The sequence below is a fragment of the Falco punctatus genome (assembly GCF_963210335.1).
Source record: "Falco punctatus genome assembly, chromosome: 2".
NCBI classification, from domain to species: Eukaryota; Metazoa; Chordata; class Aves; order Falconiformes; family Falconidae; genus Falco; species Falco punctatus.
In genome coordinates, this window is record NC_137581.1 from 65876513 (window position 1) to 65894103 (window position 17591).

At 42.9% G+C, this 17591-nt stretch overlaps 1 protein-coding gene across 1 annotated transcript in view; it reads right to left on the reverse strand.

Moving 5' to 3' along the window:
- SH3RF3 (SH3 domain containing ring finger 3) overlaps positions 1 to 17591 on the reverse strand; it is a 299077-nt gene that overhangs the window by 64520 nt on the left and 216966 nt on the right. Inside the window, exons 6-7 of the mRNA XM_080377400.1 lie at positions 6631 to 6731; positions 2381 to 2551 (exon numbers count right to left, since the gene is read on the reverse strand). Of these exons, the coding sequence (XP_080233526.1) occupies positions 2381 to 2551; positions 6631 to 6731 (272 nt within the window). The remainder of the gene's footprint in view (positions 1 to 2380; positions 2552 to 6630; positions 6732 to 17591) is intronic.

Consider the following 17591-nt stretch of genomic DNA (forward strand, 5'->3'; position numbering starts at 1 on the left):
GCTCCGTGTCCTCCAGGAAAGGACAGCAGAGGGGACATGATGCAGAACGAAGTACGGTGGAGGAAATGGAAATGAGACAGTGCAGAGGTTTGGGAAGGGAGGAGAGGATAACAGAAAGGTTACAAGGCCAGCCTATGGGGGTTGGGTTTGGGAGAACTTCTGGTGCTCCAAAATTGTATGGGAACATAGAAAGAAGAGCAGAATGAAGCAGTATACTGAACAGTCTGGTTCGATTCAGAGAACAAGAAAGACAGAAGTAACCCTAAGAAAAAAGCAAAAAGGGGAAGAGCCCAAAGAGTGAAATTCTGATAGAAAGAGACCAAAACACAGGCTGGAAGATATGGTCCAAAACTGAAAAGGTAGCCATCCCCTGTGCCCAATCCCCCCTCTCTGCAAAATCACATCAGGAAAAACAACACTGTGGTGTCATTGACTTGATTGATCTCATGATGCAAGGTTTCCCTGGATTACATTTTGCTACATGAATCTGACTTTTTTTTTTTTTCCCTTCATTTTTTTTTTCATCAGCCTCCAGGTAGGAAAAAGCTGGGAACCCCACCAGATGGAAATCTTGACTGTCTGTCATCTGCTGTGAAGAGCTGGCAGGTTAGCAGCAAGGTTCAGCTGGAGCTGGCTTGGCCATCTGCACTAGGTTGAGTTTGCCAGAAAAGCACACCTAGTAGTCCACTGAGAGCTGTGTCCAGGCAAATACGCACACCAACAGGTACAGAAACTATGTGACTCCCACAGAGCTGGACAGATGTTGGATTTGGCAAATTTTCTCTGCTGCTCTGTGCCTGCCTGTCCATCTAAAGGGTCTTGTCTTTTTTCCACCATGCTCTGCTCACATATGTGCTTTGGCACCTTATAAATCTAGTTTGGTGTTATTAAATTCACGGGCAACTTCTTTTTCTTGGATTTTGTAGGGAGTGGCAGAAAATCATGTATGAATCTAATCCTCTGCTTTGCTGTCAAAGGGGAACAAAGTAAGTTGAAAGTGCAGCAAATAGGAGATTTTGTTGCTATCAGATTTTTCTTGCTGTTCTCACTGAGGGTGATTTACACAGGAACTTAATTAGCTCATAGGATCATAAATATAATCATACAGCTGCTTTCAGGTTTTGTGGAAAGCTCTTTTGCCCTTTAGCACTTCTCTCTGTCTTGTTCTAGCTGTGACATGCTGCATTTAATAAAGTCTTGCTGATTCAGATCACCAACCCTTCAGCACAAACTTCTTTACTAATTAAGAGCTGAAGAGGCAAGGAGTGAAGGCAGCCAAGGGGCTCTATAAAATCAGGTAAATACATTTAGGCTGATGAACAGTGAAGAACCCATGAATTAATGTGGTTTGTTTTTTTGGTTGTTTTTTTTTTTTTTTTTTTTTTTTTTTTTTTTACTGAAATGCAGTATTAGGACTGTCAGCAGGCTTAGTTATCGTCTTCTAATCTGCTCCTAACTATTGGTCTTGCTCAGTCCACATATTACAAACTTGACAAACTTAAGATGGAACAAAACTGGATCAATTTTCCAAGATCAACATTGTCTGAGTTGTGAGGTGCCTGTCTCTCGAGAGGAGTGAACGATGGTGGAGACCATTTGCATGTGAGAGGAGAGATTGAGAGAAATATAAAAAAGAGCGAGCTCTGTTTGCCAACCCATGGTTGCTCTAAAGGAGATTTTGGCATACACATGGCAACATTCACCTGCAAGGAGCACGTGGGACAAAACAGTCTAGGATACACTAATGCACTTTCTCCTCAGCTTGCAGACTATTTCAGAGGGGGCTGTAGATCAGAAACAATCTTTGATTTCGTGTGTCCAATACTGAACTCTGACAAATGGCACTCCTCCTCAAACACATATTCTTTCACTTTCTCATCTACTGCAAATGAAACTGGTAGCTAAAATCAGACAATTTATTGAACTCTCCTACCACTTCTGGACAATAGTCCAGATCCAAACAACCCAGGATCTTTGATTTAAGAAAAATAAAATCTACACAAGGAGCTACTGAAAAGCAAGACACAAGCATTCCTTATTTTGTTTTTCCCTGTTACATGTCCAGTAGTTTTATAACAATATAAAAATCATTGGCCAACAAACAGATTCTTTACAATGGTAAAACCTGGGCTCATCAGACTTTGTAGTCAAGAGTCTGTAAAGGCCATCATCTAACACAGCTAGGAAGTTTTCTGAGAACATGGATAACTGCAATACTACAAGCAGCAAGTTTCATTACCTAAGTCTGCAATGCTACCAGAAAATTTCTGGAAGAGGAGTGTGATTAAAAAGCAGAGCTACATGGTTTTCAGCACCCTCCAGATGCACAACCCCTCTCAGTCCCAGCTCAGGCATATCCACTTTGACCACTGGTCCTCACCTTGAAACAGGTGTCACATAGTTGCCTGGGAAGACGCCAGACATTCCACTCCTCAGAGACGTCCCCTTGAACCAGCCGTCTTGACACTTCTCAATGACCCGGTACATCTCACCTTTGCGAAGCTCCAGCTCATCATTCTTCTGAGGCTTGTAGGCGTACAGGGCTAGGTAGCTGTGGGAAGAAGTCACACGAGAAGAAAGCACACAGATGTCAACCACCACTTGTCCCGATTCAACTCCAACCCCACAGAGCAGAAAGTGAGCAGATACACTGCTCAGAAAGGGTAGTTAAAAAGGGACATCATTACAGCACACCAACAAGGAATGGCAGAGACAAGATCAACTGGATGCTAAGACAATAAGGGAATAACTAATTAGAATAAAGAGAGGGGGTAATTTAGAAATTCATCGGACATACTTCTCACTCAAGGCACAACCAAAGCAAAATACTGCTACAAAGCAGCACTGCAGTTAAGGACTTAGCAGCAGTTTCAGAAGGACAAAACAATTACAGAGACAGCCAGAGTAACCAGGAGTTAAGTGGGAAGGCTTTGCAAAGCCCAACATCTGGAAGAAGTATATATTCATATGCTTCAGGGTGGGAGCCACCTCTACTGTGGGTTTTCAGAAGTAATTTTTCTTATGGGTAGGCTACTTCAAAAACATTTAAGGCAGCTTTTCTTTCAGCTTTCTCAGTGTTAGTTATGCTGGCCAGTTTTTAAAACAACACACCAAACTGTTCTGATCTGGTATGGCAATTCTTGTATTACGTGGGTAAAACAAAAAGTAGCAGGGGGCCAAATTCTGCTTGGGGAATTTTACTGTAGTAAGTGAAGTGGTAGAATTTGGCTTTGGATGTTTTGCATGCAAGTATTCTAATAAATCTTTAATAGAGGACCCAATATGTAGAACTTTTTATTTATTTAATTACAGCTTTTATTTATTCCCTTTGTTTAGAATCTTTCTTTTTATCTCTCTTTTTTTCTTCTGTTACTACTTCAGGGATGTGTCTAATGTTGTGAGATGACTACAGCTTAAAGTCCCTGAAGATATTCTCCCTGTTTAGAGAGATTCTTGTTGAAAATTAAGAATGATTGCTTGCACTTTGGGGAATAAAGGGAAGTGGGATACAATAGCAAGAGTGCACACACAGGACAACACTTTCTTCGTAAATACCAATTTTTTTTTTTTTTTGTGTACTGTCACCTTTCTACAAATGCAAAAAGGGATTTCTGGTAATTCTTGATCAAGGTTGTGTCATCTTGAGTTTTTTATTTACTTGTGCTTTACAGGCAGTGTAGAGAGATTAGGACAAATGGGGAAACACTTCAGAAAGTGCATTTACACTACAAAGTGCAGCAGAATGCTCTTAGGCTCAGGGGTGGGTGAGAAAAGGCTTGCTGCCCACCTTATAGCAGTGATCCAGAGAAATAATGAAAACTATAACCATTGTGATTGTAGACTTGCAGCCAATAAAAATGATACATGGCTTTTTACTTCTGCTCTCCAGGAAATATAATTGAGGAATAAATTCTGTTAGTTTTCCTGATTCTACTCCTTTATGGTACTGGTAGATTTCCTTATTTTTATTCTGAAGGCAGTAAATAAACAGCAGTAATGAGCAGAATATGAAATATTTGGTAACAGCTCCTTTGGGCATGCTTAGGCTGATGTGCCTGTCTCTGTTTACCACGTGCATGGGGTACAAAGACCTAATCAGAAATTGTATTCCATTAGTCAACAGATGGGAGAAACCATCCTGCACATCTTTTGTTGAGCCTAAATAATCAGGTGGTCCTGAGCGGGTCCGTAGCTGCTGTTCACCTGATGGAAAACATGAGGCTATGTATGACCTGAAGAACATTAAAATGCATCAGCCTGACATGAAATAAGGTTGCATGCTTCAGTGCTAATCCTTCAGCATTGCACTCTGCTAGGACATAACGGAAAGTGCCAGATTGCACTCACTCAAGGGAACAGAAAGTGTGGCTTTGACTACCTCTTTTTAAGTTGCTGCTTACACAAGGCTCATATTCAGAAGCTATGGATAAAGCTGGGGGTCAAGGACAGAGCATTTTAGATAGACTCACTTAGCCCTTTCCCAAGGGGCTACATGTAATAATGTAATTTACAGGTTGAAATGCTGGAAGAAGGTGCAAGGAAAATTACCCTAAGTGGATCATAGGCTGCTTTCCCTTGCAGCTACCTCCAGCTTTCCTACTATCTCCCTGCAAATTCCCCCAACTCAGGCTCCAGTAAGCCTGAATATCCAATACCACAATGAGCCTAAACAACCTCTGGACAGAGCATCAAAATCCTTGCAGAGAGTTAAAGAAGGTGTACAACAGCCCAGCCTGGCCTCCATGCCAAAACTGACAAATCCCTATGGCTAAACTGAAGAAAACTTGTATGTGATAACCACACAGCCTGACCCTGGGACAACAGAGGGGATCAGCACTTTCTTTGAGGCCCAGTGACCCCACCACTTACGTGGGGCAGTGAGGATGGCCATCCCTGGGGGCTTCCTCTATTAGTCTGCAAAGAGGTAGGGGCTTCTCCAAACCCAGTGACAGACAGGCCCAGCCTGGGTCTGCTGTCTGGCTGCGGCTGGCATGCCCACTCCATGGGGACAGGTGCATGCCCTATGTGCTGGCACAGAGGGGGCTGTGGGAGAGCTGGCGGGATGCCTGCTGTCATACATCGCTGAAAAGAATTTGAGTGCAAGCAGCTTCCCTCCCTAGTGTTTCTGGGCTTTTCCTCTGGCATGGGAATCATGTCTAGGGGTCCCGTTTGCTGCAGCTGGTTTTGCCTTAAGCCAAGGCCTTTGGACTTGGACATGTTTCACCGTTCTCTACATTTTAGGTGTGAAACTTCACCAGCAAACTCTCTACAACCAAGAGGAAAACATTAAAATGCAACAATCTAAAATCTTGCAAGATGTAATAGCAAGTTATTCTAGGCTACATGAAACAGTGAGGCTAATGGTTACGGAGCAGGACCTAGAAGGGGCCAAAATGTTTATTAAAAGTCCCCTAAAAAAAGGCTTGAGCAAGAAGGTAGCTCATGTTCTTAGCCTCAGGGAGCTGCCTGTGACTCTACTTGTAACGCAGAAGCCCCAGGGCTGTGTCTAGGGTTGTGCCTCCCCGGTTCTGCTACAGTTTTCAGATAGCGCTTCCACTTTGACTGGAACTTGGCTTACAAATGCAAAATGACAGACTGGATTACAAGGCTGCTTCACGAGGGAGACGATAGGAGAAGCACGGGAGGGAGAAGGGGAGGCTTGCTGAGGCAGGGAGGCAGGGCCATTGCCAGTGAACTGGAAAATGTCCTGATTCAGCAACTAAATACTGGAAATACTGCCAGTTACTGCTTCCTAGTTTGGACAACGCTTACAATAAATTTGTGCCCTGCTATGTGCCACACAGGATGACAACAGGGTGATGATGAGACCTCTCTGTGGGGCAGTCAGTGATGTGTAGTACCCCTCAGGTATGAAGATCTCACCTTAATAGCCAAGAAGAAATTCGGTTTGGTTCTGTTCCAATTCCCCTATTCTCTTTAAAGCAGATTTGCTATGTTACTTTAAGATTTTATTTGTGAATTCAGAGCTTGGTTTAGGCATATCATAAAACCCTAAAATACTGGTGTGCATATGTGTGTGTCTATACAGTTCTACTGCTTTCACAAGGTGTATGTGATGAGATGAATGGGTTCAGTATTGTAACTAGACAGGTACCAGATAAACTAACCAGGCTAGAAGAGATTTATTATAATGAAGTCTTCTTTTTTTGTTTTGTATCTAGTCAAACTTCTGTTTTTTCAACACACTATTCAATAAGCCTATATGCCCATGACATGAAGTTCATTCGTTGCCTTTATGGCACTCAGAAAATGCATTTTTTCTTGTTAATGATGAATGTATCAGGTGTTTGATTGCATGGGACTACACCTTTTTAAGAGCTTTAAATGAAGGAAGATTTTCTCTAGTTGAGAGGCATTCTGTTTGCCTCACAGTGATCCATTCAGCTGTAATAAATATACCAGGGGTTTAAAAGGGCTCACAGAGAAAGGGGGAAGTCTTGCTTTTCTCTACTCTTTTTTTCAATTTCAGCAGAGGCTGGATCATGTATGAAATTGCAATATCTCTCTTCTCAGAATGCTCCTGAGCTGAGATTCAGGCTTTTCAAACGCAGGCACAAATGTGCACAAAAATGGAAACAGAGTATGCAGAGACTGAGATGAGCTGCTTACATATTGAGGGGGAGCTGGACCTTCGGTGGTGTTCCCTGATCTCCAGTCACTGCACTTGTCCTGGGACTAGCCACTGTGGCTGTTCCAATCAAAGAGGAATCCTGAAAATAAACAAAGAAGAAAATACAAGGATTAAGATAATGCCCACCATTTCCTAAAATGCTATGGGATGAAGGCATAGAGGAAAAAAATCACATATTTTATCAATTCCCAGACTTTCTAATTTCATGATGCTGCACTGAAAAAGACATCTTTTAGCCTTACGCATTTCAAAAATACATTTCTGGCAGAAGGGATATTAGGTTATTAACAGCATTTCCATGTACCTGTCAGAGAAATTTAGTTGTACCTTGTGTGCAGATCTTAAAAGTTTTAGAATGCAAAATGGCTTGACTGCTTTGTAAAATTAGCTCAACATGTACATCTTTGCAATAATACCTTCTCTGACAAAAGCAACATTTCCCCCTCAAAAGCTTGCATTTAAATTTGTACTCATTTAATGGTCATGGATCTATGGAGAAGAAGATACAATTAAATGTAAAAACCACAGTCTCATTTATGTATACTGTTTTTATCATCAGGAATATTCTTCTCCTTAAGAAAAAGTTGACCATACAACCCGAAACAGGAGTACCTCTGAATGGAGAAAGCAGAGGTCTACTCCACTTCTATCACAGCAAATAAATCCCCGCTGTCACACACAGAACTGGGCAGATCCTTTCTAGCTATTAATGTGAAAGGCAATTCTAAATGTAATCATTCATTTTTCAGAGCTTAATGCTCAGCAAAAGTATGTAGGGCAAACCCTTTTGAGTTGTCTCACCAAAGTCCTCATTCATCTATGTCAAAAATGAATCCTGACTGGAAACTTCTCCTGAAGTAATGCCAAGGCCTGTAGCAACAGATCTTTGCTGTAAAGACAGGGCAGAACTGGGCTGATGTGACCTGTAATGGTTTACTTGAGCAGAAGGCTTTTTTAGTAAGTCTATCCAAATGCTGCGTGCACATCCGTACGCAGAATGGTTCTACAACGTAGGATTCAAAGTTTATGCACAAATTGCAGGTCCAGACAGAGCCTGTTACATACAACAAAGATTCTGAGCAGTTCACAGACCTCCAGTGCAGCTTTTCTGTTTCCAAATGCTATCCAACAAACAGTAAATATTGAATTATTTTGGGAACAGAAACATAGGGACATTTTTTGCACTTAAAAATGACACTAAATTAAAACAAGATGCTGAATTAAAGCAAGATACACATTGCTACTTAATTAATGGATTTCAAGGTCACTTCATTCCAAAGAAGCCCACAAAATTATTACAGTGTCATGTCTTGATACTGAATTGCTAAGCTATATTGCTTTGCTTTATATTAACACAATATCATTAGGAAATCATGCAGTAAAATATGAAGACACTGCTCTGTGATTCCACAGATTCTGGCACAAGCAGTAAGCTGTCTCTGCTCTCACCAACATCTATGATCAGTCATGAAGTTGTAGTGACAAGTACATCTCCTTTTTCTCATTATTTCCCTTCACTTTCTGGCTGCTTGCTCAAACAAGGAAGGTTCCAGGCAGCTTTTGGTCCTATGTGTAAAAGTAAGCGTTCTTTCCAGTTCTGTGACTAAGGCTTTATCAATCCTGCCTGTCACGTCAGTGAGGTAACATCAATTTACAGAAAAAAAAAACCCAACCCACTCAAAAATGTAGGGATAGCTGGAGAATAACCCCTCATTTGTTATTTTGAGCTGGTTAATAGGGTTAGGGATTGCAGGAGATGCTGGGCAGAAAGACCTGGCAGCTGCCTCATCCAAGAGGTGAGAAATCAGCTGGTTCAAACTTCTTAATGTTGTGCCACCAGTGGACGCCTGCTCTGAGCTAGAGAAATTGCCTCCAAGAAAACACAAAACAGATTGGTCCCTACCCTTTCCTGGTAAGGCAAAACAATTTGTTTTTACCTCATGAAAAACTAAAGCTGAGTGAACAGCCTCAGGGTGCAACTGTAAAGGTAGAGAAGATCACAGGAGAGGAGGAGAGGAGAGGGGAGAGGAGGAGAGGAGAGGAGAGGGGAGGAGAGGAGAGGAGAGGAGAGGAGAGGAGAGGAGAGGAGAGGAGAGGAGAGGAGAGGAGAGGAGAGGAGAGGAGAGGAGAGGAGAGGAGAGGAGAGACAAGGCTATTTGAGTTGGAAGTGAACTACAACAATCATCTAGTCCAACTGCCTGATCACTTCAGGGTTGACTAAAAGTTAAAGCACGTTATTAAGGGAATTGTCCAAACACTGACATGCCTGGGGCATCGACCAGCTCTCTAGGAAGCCTGTTCCAGGGTTTGACCCCCCCTCTTGGTACAGAAATGCTTCCTAATGCCAAGTCTAAACCAACCCTGGTGCAGGTTTGAGCCATTCCCATGCATCCTATCACTGGATCCCATGGAGAAGAGATCAGCACCTCCCTCTCCACTTCCCCTCCTCAGGAAGCTGTAGAGAGCAAGGAGGCCACTCATAAGCCTCCTTTTCTCCAGACTAGACAAGCCCGAAGTCATTAGACACTCCTCATAGGACATTCCTTCCAGCCTTTTCACCAGCTTTGTTGCCCTCCTCTGGAGGCATTCAAGGACCTTCACCTCCTCCTTCAATCGTGGGGCCCAGAACTGCACAGTGCTGCAGGTGAGGCCGCAGCAGCGCTGAACGCAGCGGGATAATCATCTCTCTTGGCCGGCTGGTTACGCTGTGTTTGGTGCGCCCCAGGATGCTGTTTGCCCTCTTGGCTGCCACGGCACGCTGCTGACCCATACTGAGCTGCTGTCAGCCAGAACCCCCAGATCCCTTTCTGCAGGGCTGCTCTCCAGCCACTCCTCTCCCAGTTTATGATTGTGCTCAGCATTACTCCATCCTAGGTGCAGAATCCAGCATTTTGACTTGTTCATCTTCCTCCCATTAATCATTGCCCAATGCTCCAATCTATCTAGATCCCTCTGCAAGGCCTCTTGTCCCCCAGGAAAGTCAACAGCACCTCCAGTTTGGTATCATCAGCAAACTCGTTAATGGTGCATTCAACTCCTGCATCCAGATCGTTGATAAATATATTGAACAGAACCGGCCCTAGAACTGAACCCTGAGGAACACTGCTGGTGACTGGTCACCAGCCAGATGTAGCCTCATTCACTACAACCCTTTGAGCTCTGCTCTTCAGCCAGTTCTCCACCCAGTGCACTGTGAACCTGCTCATCCCATAGCTGGGCAACTTGTCCAGAAGGATGCTGTCAGGGACAGTACCAAAAGCCTTACTAAAATCCAGAAAAACTACATCCATGCTGCCTTCCCTTGATCTACTAGGTGGGTGACCCTATGACAGAAAGATATCAAATCAGTTAAATAAGACTTTCCTTTCATGAACCCATGTTGACTGTTCCTGATGCTTGTATTATTCTTTAACTGCCTTTCAATAGTACTTTGTATAATCTTCATATTTTTCCCAGGAACTGAGGTTAGCCTAACAGGTCTGTAGTCTCCTGGGTCTTCCCTCTCACCCTTTTTGTAGATTGGAATAACACTGGTTAGCTTCCAGTCAGCAGAAATCTCCCCAGACCCTCAAAATCTTTGGTAGATGATCGAGATCGGGTCTGCCATAGCATCCACTCCTTCAGTACACTGTGATGAATCCCATCCACCCCATGGACTTGTGAACATTTAGCTGATACAGCTGGTCCCTTACAATTTCAGTGTGCACAAATGGAAAGTCACTGTTTCCCTGCTTGTGGTCCTCTGACTCAGGGGACTGGGCAGCCCAAGATCTATCAGTACTATTATAGACTGAGGCAAAAAAAATGCATTGAATGCCTCTGCTTTTTCTTCATCCCTATTAGTCAGATGACCATCTTCAACAAGTTTTGGTCCAATGTTTTCTTTAGACCTCCTCGTGCTATTAATATCTTTGAAAAGCCCTTCTTGTTATCTGAAACAACACTGGCCAGTTTCAACTCTAATTGAGCTCTGGATTTTCATGTCTTCTTCCTGCATAAAGGAACCACAACTCCGTACTCTTCCTGAAAATCCTGACTTTGCTTCCAGAGATCATACAGTTTCTTTTTCCTGCTGAGCTCCACGAGGAGTTCCCTGTTCAGCCAAGTTGGTCTGCCCTGCTTGCTTGATGAGCAATACAGTCTGACCAGCACTTGTAGACACCTAAACACTCAAAAGCAGATTCCCAGGGTACTCTGCCAAATAGCTCCCTCAACAGCTTAAAGTTTGCTCTCCTGAACAACCCTGCTGTCCTTTTTTCTCATTACACTGAAAATTTTAAACTCAGGCATTTCACGATCACGATGGCCAAGTCAGCCACCTATCATCACATCCATCACAAATCCTTCTCTATTCACAAATACCAAGTCTAGGAGGGCACCTTTCCTAGCTGGCTCACTGCGTACCTGTGACAAGAAGCTTTCTCCTACAAAATTCAGGAATTTCCAAGATCTGCTCTTCACAGCAGTATGATATTCCTAATCGATGTCTGGGAAGTTGAAATCTCCCATAAGGACATGGGCTACTGATCCAGAAATGTATCCTAATTGCCTACAGAATAACTCATCAGTGCTTACAGCCTTGCTGGGTGATCACTACTAGACACCCTCAACAATATCTCCATTCTTTTCCATGCCCCTAATCCTTACCCAGAGGGTCTCCACCACATCATCACTAACTGTAAGTGCTGTGCAATCAAACCTGTCCCTTATGCATAGTGCCACACCTCCACCTTGTCTGCCCTGCCTGTTCTTTTGGAACAGCCTGTAGCCCTCCATCCCAGCATTCCAGTCATGGGACTCATTCCACCAAGCCTCAGTAATACCAATGATTACTTAGCTCTGCGAGCTGACCAATGCTTCCAGTTGTTCCTGTTTGTAAGGCATGTGCTACCCATTCCTTAGCTCCTATGATCCTCTCAGAGCTTGCAGAGGTGCAGCTATCCCAGCCAGGAGTGCCCACTGCAGGCACCCTGGGCTGAGCCAGCCTGACTCTGCAGAGAGACAAGCTCAAGCCTGGAGAGCACCATAGCGGTCTAAGCATCATCTATTTGCTGTTTGCACTGACAGTGGTGGCTTCTGCATCTTCTACATTACTGGTAGCACAAGTACTTTCTATGTGCTGTTACTCTTGTACTAACATAGAGTCCTAGGGATTAATAAATCTTGTAATTGTTACTCAGTGTTGCTAGATGACAATGTTGCTTTCTTCACTTGAATAATCCCAAATAAATCTCCATAGTCCTGTAGGTCCTTTATCCACCTGACATTCAGTTTCTTGCCTACAGTCTGTTACTGTAATATTGCTGCATCTGATGCCGTCCTGAACCCTACAAACTGTTCATTTTTGCCACTTCACGCAGCCTAGTACCATATGCATCTAAATTCTAAATCAGTGCCTGCTTCCTGATTGTGCTCCAGTTTTTCTTTCGCTGCTTTCCCCTGCAGGCTTGGACACCATGGTGTACTTGTGAGCATGACCATGCTTTTCATCGTCAGGTTTTACTCCACAGGACCTGCTGGCCTTCCACTGCATTGAATTCAGCTCCTCTGTTTGCATTTTGGCATTTAGTTTCACACAAGTATTCTGCTTTGCAGCTTCATCTGCCTCTGTGGTCTTTGATGAATTCTCTCGGTGGCTGCCTGATTGCTACTATGCATCTGACTGTTCACCAGCTTTGCATTGAAACTGCAGTCTCTGACACAGTTGGTGAAGATTTTCTAAACCTCCTCTTTCAAGGCCCCATTCTCTCTTATGTATCAATAATTATCTCATATTATAAGATACAATATTGCTAGGTTATTTTGCAAGATAATATTTGCAACAGGATTCTGAATAGACTGAATTTTGTGAAAGAATAATCTCTTTCTTTATATTTTGATTATCTTTGCTGGAAGTTTACCTTTGCACTTTTCATTCCCACAATATTATGTGGTATCCCAGCTACTAGTAACACTAATAATCCCCCTGGAAAACACAGCAGACCTTTCTCCATGACAGCTGGTAGCAGGGCTTAGTTTGTTTTCCTTCTTTATTTAGCCCTGGAGCCAGGTTGTATTTTGCTATTGTGATCTAAGGAACAAGGTACTAAACATGTCCTTTTCTCTTCATCTGCTCAGGGGAATGGGAATCCGAGACAATGCTATGATTTTTTTTGTTCTCTTCTTTGATACCTTTTGGGAGGTCTATGTGCCACATCCTTCATTTCTGATAGCACGTCCCTGCGTGATCCACTTTCCCGTGGCACCAAGCACACAAATACAGCCATGCACAGGCATTACACAGGGAGGACTCAAACACTGCAGCATTTGTGTCTTAACCCTTCTTCCACCCCTGCTACTCGCCATTGCTAAGGTTTTTAAAAGGCACGAGGGCAACTATTGACAAAAACACGCACCTTGCAGAGTTTTCTCAGGGAGGCACTGAGAAGTACTGTCTGATTGCCATGGATTTCATTGCAATCTAAGCAATAAAAGTCACTTCTGAAAATGTCATTTGGTGCCCCTCTCTATCCTTATGAGTGTCTAATGCCTTTAAACATTTGGCTATTGAGTCTCCAGAGATGACCTACAGGGTATTCACACTGTAGCACACCTCCTGATTAGGAGGCTGTTCAATGGTGGTACACAGTTTTCTGAACTAGACACTGCCAACTCTCATCCCGTTTACTTAGGCCACTAAACAGCCAAATCTGACGACTTCTTGCTCCCACTTCATTCTGGCATCCTCCGAGTACCACTTACCACTGCTGATATGTGCAGCTCCACAGCAACAACTCTTCTCTTCCAGGGGGCAATACAGCCACGGCTGCCAGCCAGCAGGGAAAAACTGCTGCACAAAGGCATGCCGAAGACCACCTCTGGGTACTTCTGCACTAATTCCTGCTTCTTTGCACCCACTGTGCAGAGCAACGTCACCTGTACTGTGGAAGGCTAGATCTTGAGTAAAACTACCAGATATACACACGGGCACAATGATGCTGCATGACAGATATCTCACTCCCAGCTCATGCTGTGCCATCTGTTTTTATCACCAGTTACTCTAGTGTGATAGGTGACTATGTACCCATGGGCTGGATAGTAACACAAAAGGACTCTTGCCTTTTCTCTGTAAACACAACAGCCTCCTTATGACCACTGAAACACAACTGCCCCCGCTTCCCCAAACACTTAGGCTAATGTCTTATAGAAATTCATAACTCATGCCTTGAAGGCTCCTTAAAAATTGTCTTTTTCTTCTGCCCCGTCTCCATGTTGGCTATTACAAGGAGACTTGTACGTGAGGGCGAAGAATGAAGAAAAGCTCTGCAGGAAGGTATCCTGGGGCTTGATCTGGTCCTAGCAAGTGTGGTCCTCTGGAGCAAAACAGCAGTAGTGTCTGCTCTCAGTCCCCACACACATCTCCAACACCATTTTTAGATGCCTAAGTCACAGCACCAGGTACCGTGCTGGTGTCATATAAAATCAAGACAGCCAAAGCTAGCTGTCAAAAATGAACTTTGCAGATGACTGTCCAGCCTGAGGGTCAGCAGTTCCTGGTGAGAACAAACAGTCCAACTTGCTCAGAAGTCACTGCAACGTGTCTAAGCTCAGATGGATCTCATTCCTCCTCCAACAGATAAGTATTATTTGCAAGAGAACTACAGAAGCATAAAAACAAATTGCACTTTAATGTATATGTAATGATATATTTCTATTACAGTTTATAGCATATACTCCTGGGTAAATAATACACTGCTGAGATGTTGTTGCCTCTTGTGTCAGCTCTGACATATATTTAAAAGCAACCAGCCTGGCAAAACATTACTGACAAGCCCACAGAGACCAGGAAATTAAAGGTAATAACCACTCACGGGGGCTGAAACTTCATCTCAGATTCATTCCCTTTCTTCCCATCCACACCTGTGCTGGTTTTGGCTGGGATAAAGCCAATTTTCTTCATAGTAGCTAGTGTGGGGCTATGTTTTGGATTTGTGCTGGAAACAGTGTTGATAATACAGGTATGTTTCCATTATTGCTGAGCAGCGCTTACACAGCATCAAGGCCTCTTCTGCTCCTCACCAACCCCACCAGCGAGCAGGCTGGGGGGGCACAAGGAGCTGGGAGGGGACACAGCCGGGACAGCTGGCCCCAACTGACCCAAGGGGTATCCCGTACCACATGGCCTCGTGCTCAGCATGTAAAGTTGGTGAAAGAAGAAGGAAGGGAAGGATGTCTGGACTCATGGCATTTTGCCTTCCCAAGTCACCGTTACGCGTGACGGAGCCTGGCTTTCCTGGGGATGGCTGAACACCTGCCTGCTGGTGGGAAGTGGTGAATTAATTCCTTGTCTTGCTTTGCTTTCATGTGTGGCTTTTGCTTTACCTATTAAACTGTCTTTATCTCAACCCACGAGTTTTCTCACTTTTACCCTTCCAATTCTCTCCCTCACCCCACTGGGGGGGAGTGAGCAAGTGGCTGTGTGGGGCTTAGTTGCCGGCTGGGGTTAAACCATGACAACACCTCTATGGAAGCAGAAGAATCAGGAGTCCAGACTTCCAGCATAAACTATCTTTTTCTCTCTCTTGTAGATTTACTTTAGATTTTCACCAGTACTTTAAGGCCATGTTTGCAGTTTAATTTGAAAAGACATGGTGCCTATAGGGATTAGTGAAGTGCCTTGCAAAAGCACAAAACTCAGTCTTGGAGGGGAATAGAAGTCATGAAGACAGTGATAAAACTAGGAACAGAGTACAATGATATTGCAGGTTGCAGCAGTCTTCACAGAAAAATAATTGCTGCTGCTATCAGACGAATGTTCTTATCATCTAGAAAATCACCAACCAGAAATCTCTATTTTGACTTCAAAGCAAATCCAGCACTGTCTCACCACAGGGCACTTATCACATTCATTAATTCACAGGAAAATTTCTTTTAATGTCTTGAATGCATATTTACAGCTTACTTAAAATTTCTCTTTAATATTACCTTAAAATAAGAGAAAAACATTCAGCCATTCAACTCACACAGGTTGAAATCCGTCCTCTGGAAATACCACAAAAAAAAGGCTAATGGTCTTTAAGATTCCTGTGACTCGTTTCTCTAATTTGCTGACTCCATAAAACAATGACTGTGGCAATCACTCCAGGCCTTAATGTTCCTAGAAATAATGTATTAGCACTTAATGCATGGTAGTGCCACCAAGTATTGATGAAAACTGTTACACGCAAGATCAAGTAGCCTCATCAAATGCTAATTACCAAAGTGGGAGCTGAAATGGACTTACCAATTCTACAGTAAGACTTTTTCTTCCATAATGGTATGTGTGTAAAAAAACAAACAAACGTGCATGATAACAGCTGCAGCTGCATAAATAGCTGTATAAATACCCAGTTCCTTCCTGCAAAAACTTTAGCTGAATTTATGTGATTTTAGCTTTACTCAGGGGTTCTTACAACCTGGAAGTATCTGCAGCTATGGATGGAGGTGAGGCAGAATATTATGCCAGCCTGTTGTAGCACCACATCGAGCCTGATTATTTTTTGACTCGTAGGCCAAAATCTCTAGACAATGTCTTCTGTGCATAGCTCATGGAGCTATGCAGGGAGCTGGAGAAGTCACGTAAATGTATTTCCTGAGCTTCCATTTCCATTATCTTGCAATCTAAGAATGACTGCAAGTTGGAAATAAAAAAACCAAATGTTTTTTGTCATCTTCTTCCAAACATTCATCTGACATTACCATCCATTAAGGACTGATTATTCTGGTTTGCAGCTTCTCGGTTCCCCCAAATGAGGACTAATTAAGCATCATGTGGATGAGCATCATGAGAACTGTATTTTATTCAGCCTTATTTCTCTCTCAGACTAACCCTTTCAGCACTAAGCACCAGTGTCTAGCTCTCCACCCTGTGGTTTTAAGTGGTTTTATAGTGAATAGCTTCTTGCAATTCTGGGTGACAAGAACAGAAAAAATCAAATGCAGAGAGACTGGAAAGGTTAAAGGGAAAGCTTGACATCTAAAAGATGTTATTTTAACCCCACGTTCATAATTATCCTTTTGATAACTGCACAACAAACTCATCAGGATCCTGTGCAATGCTTCCTGTAGGAAGTCCCCCTCCAGGGACATAGTAGTGGTAAACAAATAAACAAAAAGGGAAAATACACACTGTAGTAATTTCTGTTGAAATGTCATGCATGTACACATACTGTGTGCTGGATGGACAGGATTTTGTGGTATAGTGTAAATACCAAGAGAATGCCTTGCTTGCTCTTGAGGCTTCCAAACCAGTAGTTGACTGGCAGGTAGTGTAAAGCCTCAGGATTAGCCCTGTGAAAAAATGATTTCAGTGGTAAAATGTTTTTGGGTTACTACCCTGAGGACCATCTAGAAAAAAATATTTTGCTTTTGTTTTACAGGCAATGGGATTTCACACACACAGTTGAATAACCCTTCTAAAGCACAACCTCCTCTTCCCAGGTCCTGTAAAAAAAATAGCTTTTGTGAGTCTTGAAAAATCTTTCAAAAGGTATTTGTGATGAGGTAAATTATGGGATAAAGAGAAGACACTGTCTTTAAACTGGTAGCTTCTAAAAGAGGATTTTGCTTTGACCTGGATTCTCAGTAGCTTATGTAATCAGTCAATAGACTGAGTGAGCTCATGTGTTTCATTCGCAACAGTTGTGACAAATAATGTAATATATCCCATATGCACAGAGTATATTCAAAGACCTACTGGTAGAAAAAGAATAAAATAATGCAGTTTACATGCCTGCCCAAAACTCTCTGCTTGAAAAAACTTAACTCCTTCCCACCTACAGAACTCCCAAGAGTTCTTTGTAAAGTTTTAATTTAAAATAGAGATGCAATGAATAGGTCATGTCTGGAACCAGATCTAAATAATTTTGTGTAGAATCAGGAATGTACTAAGAGCATGAAGTAGTTTAGGTTAGACTTTAGT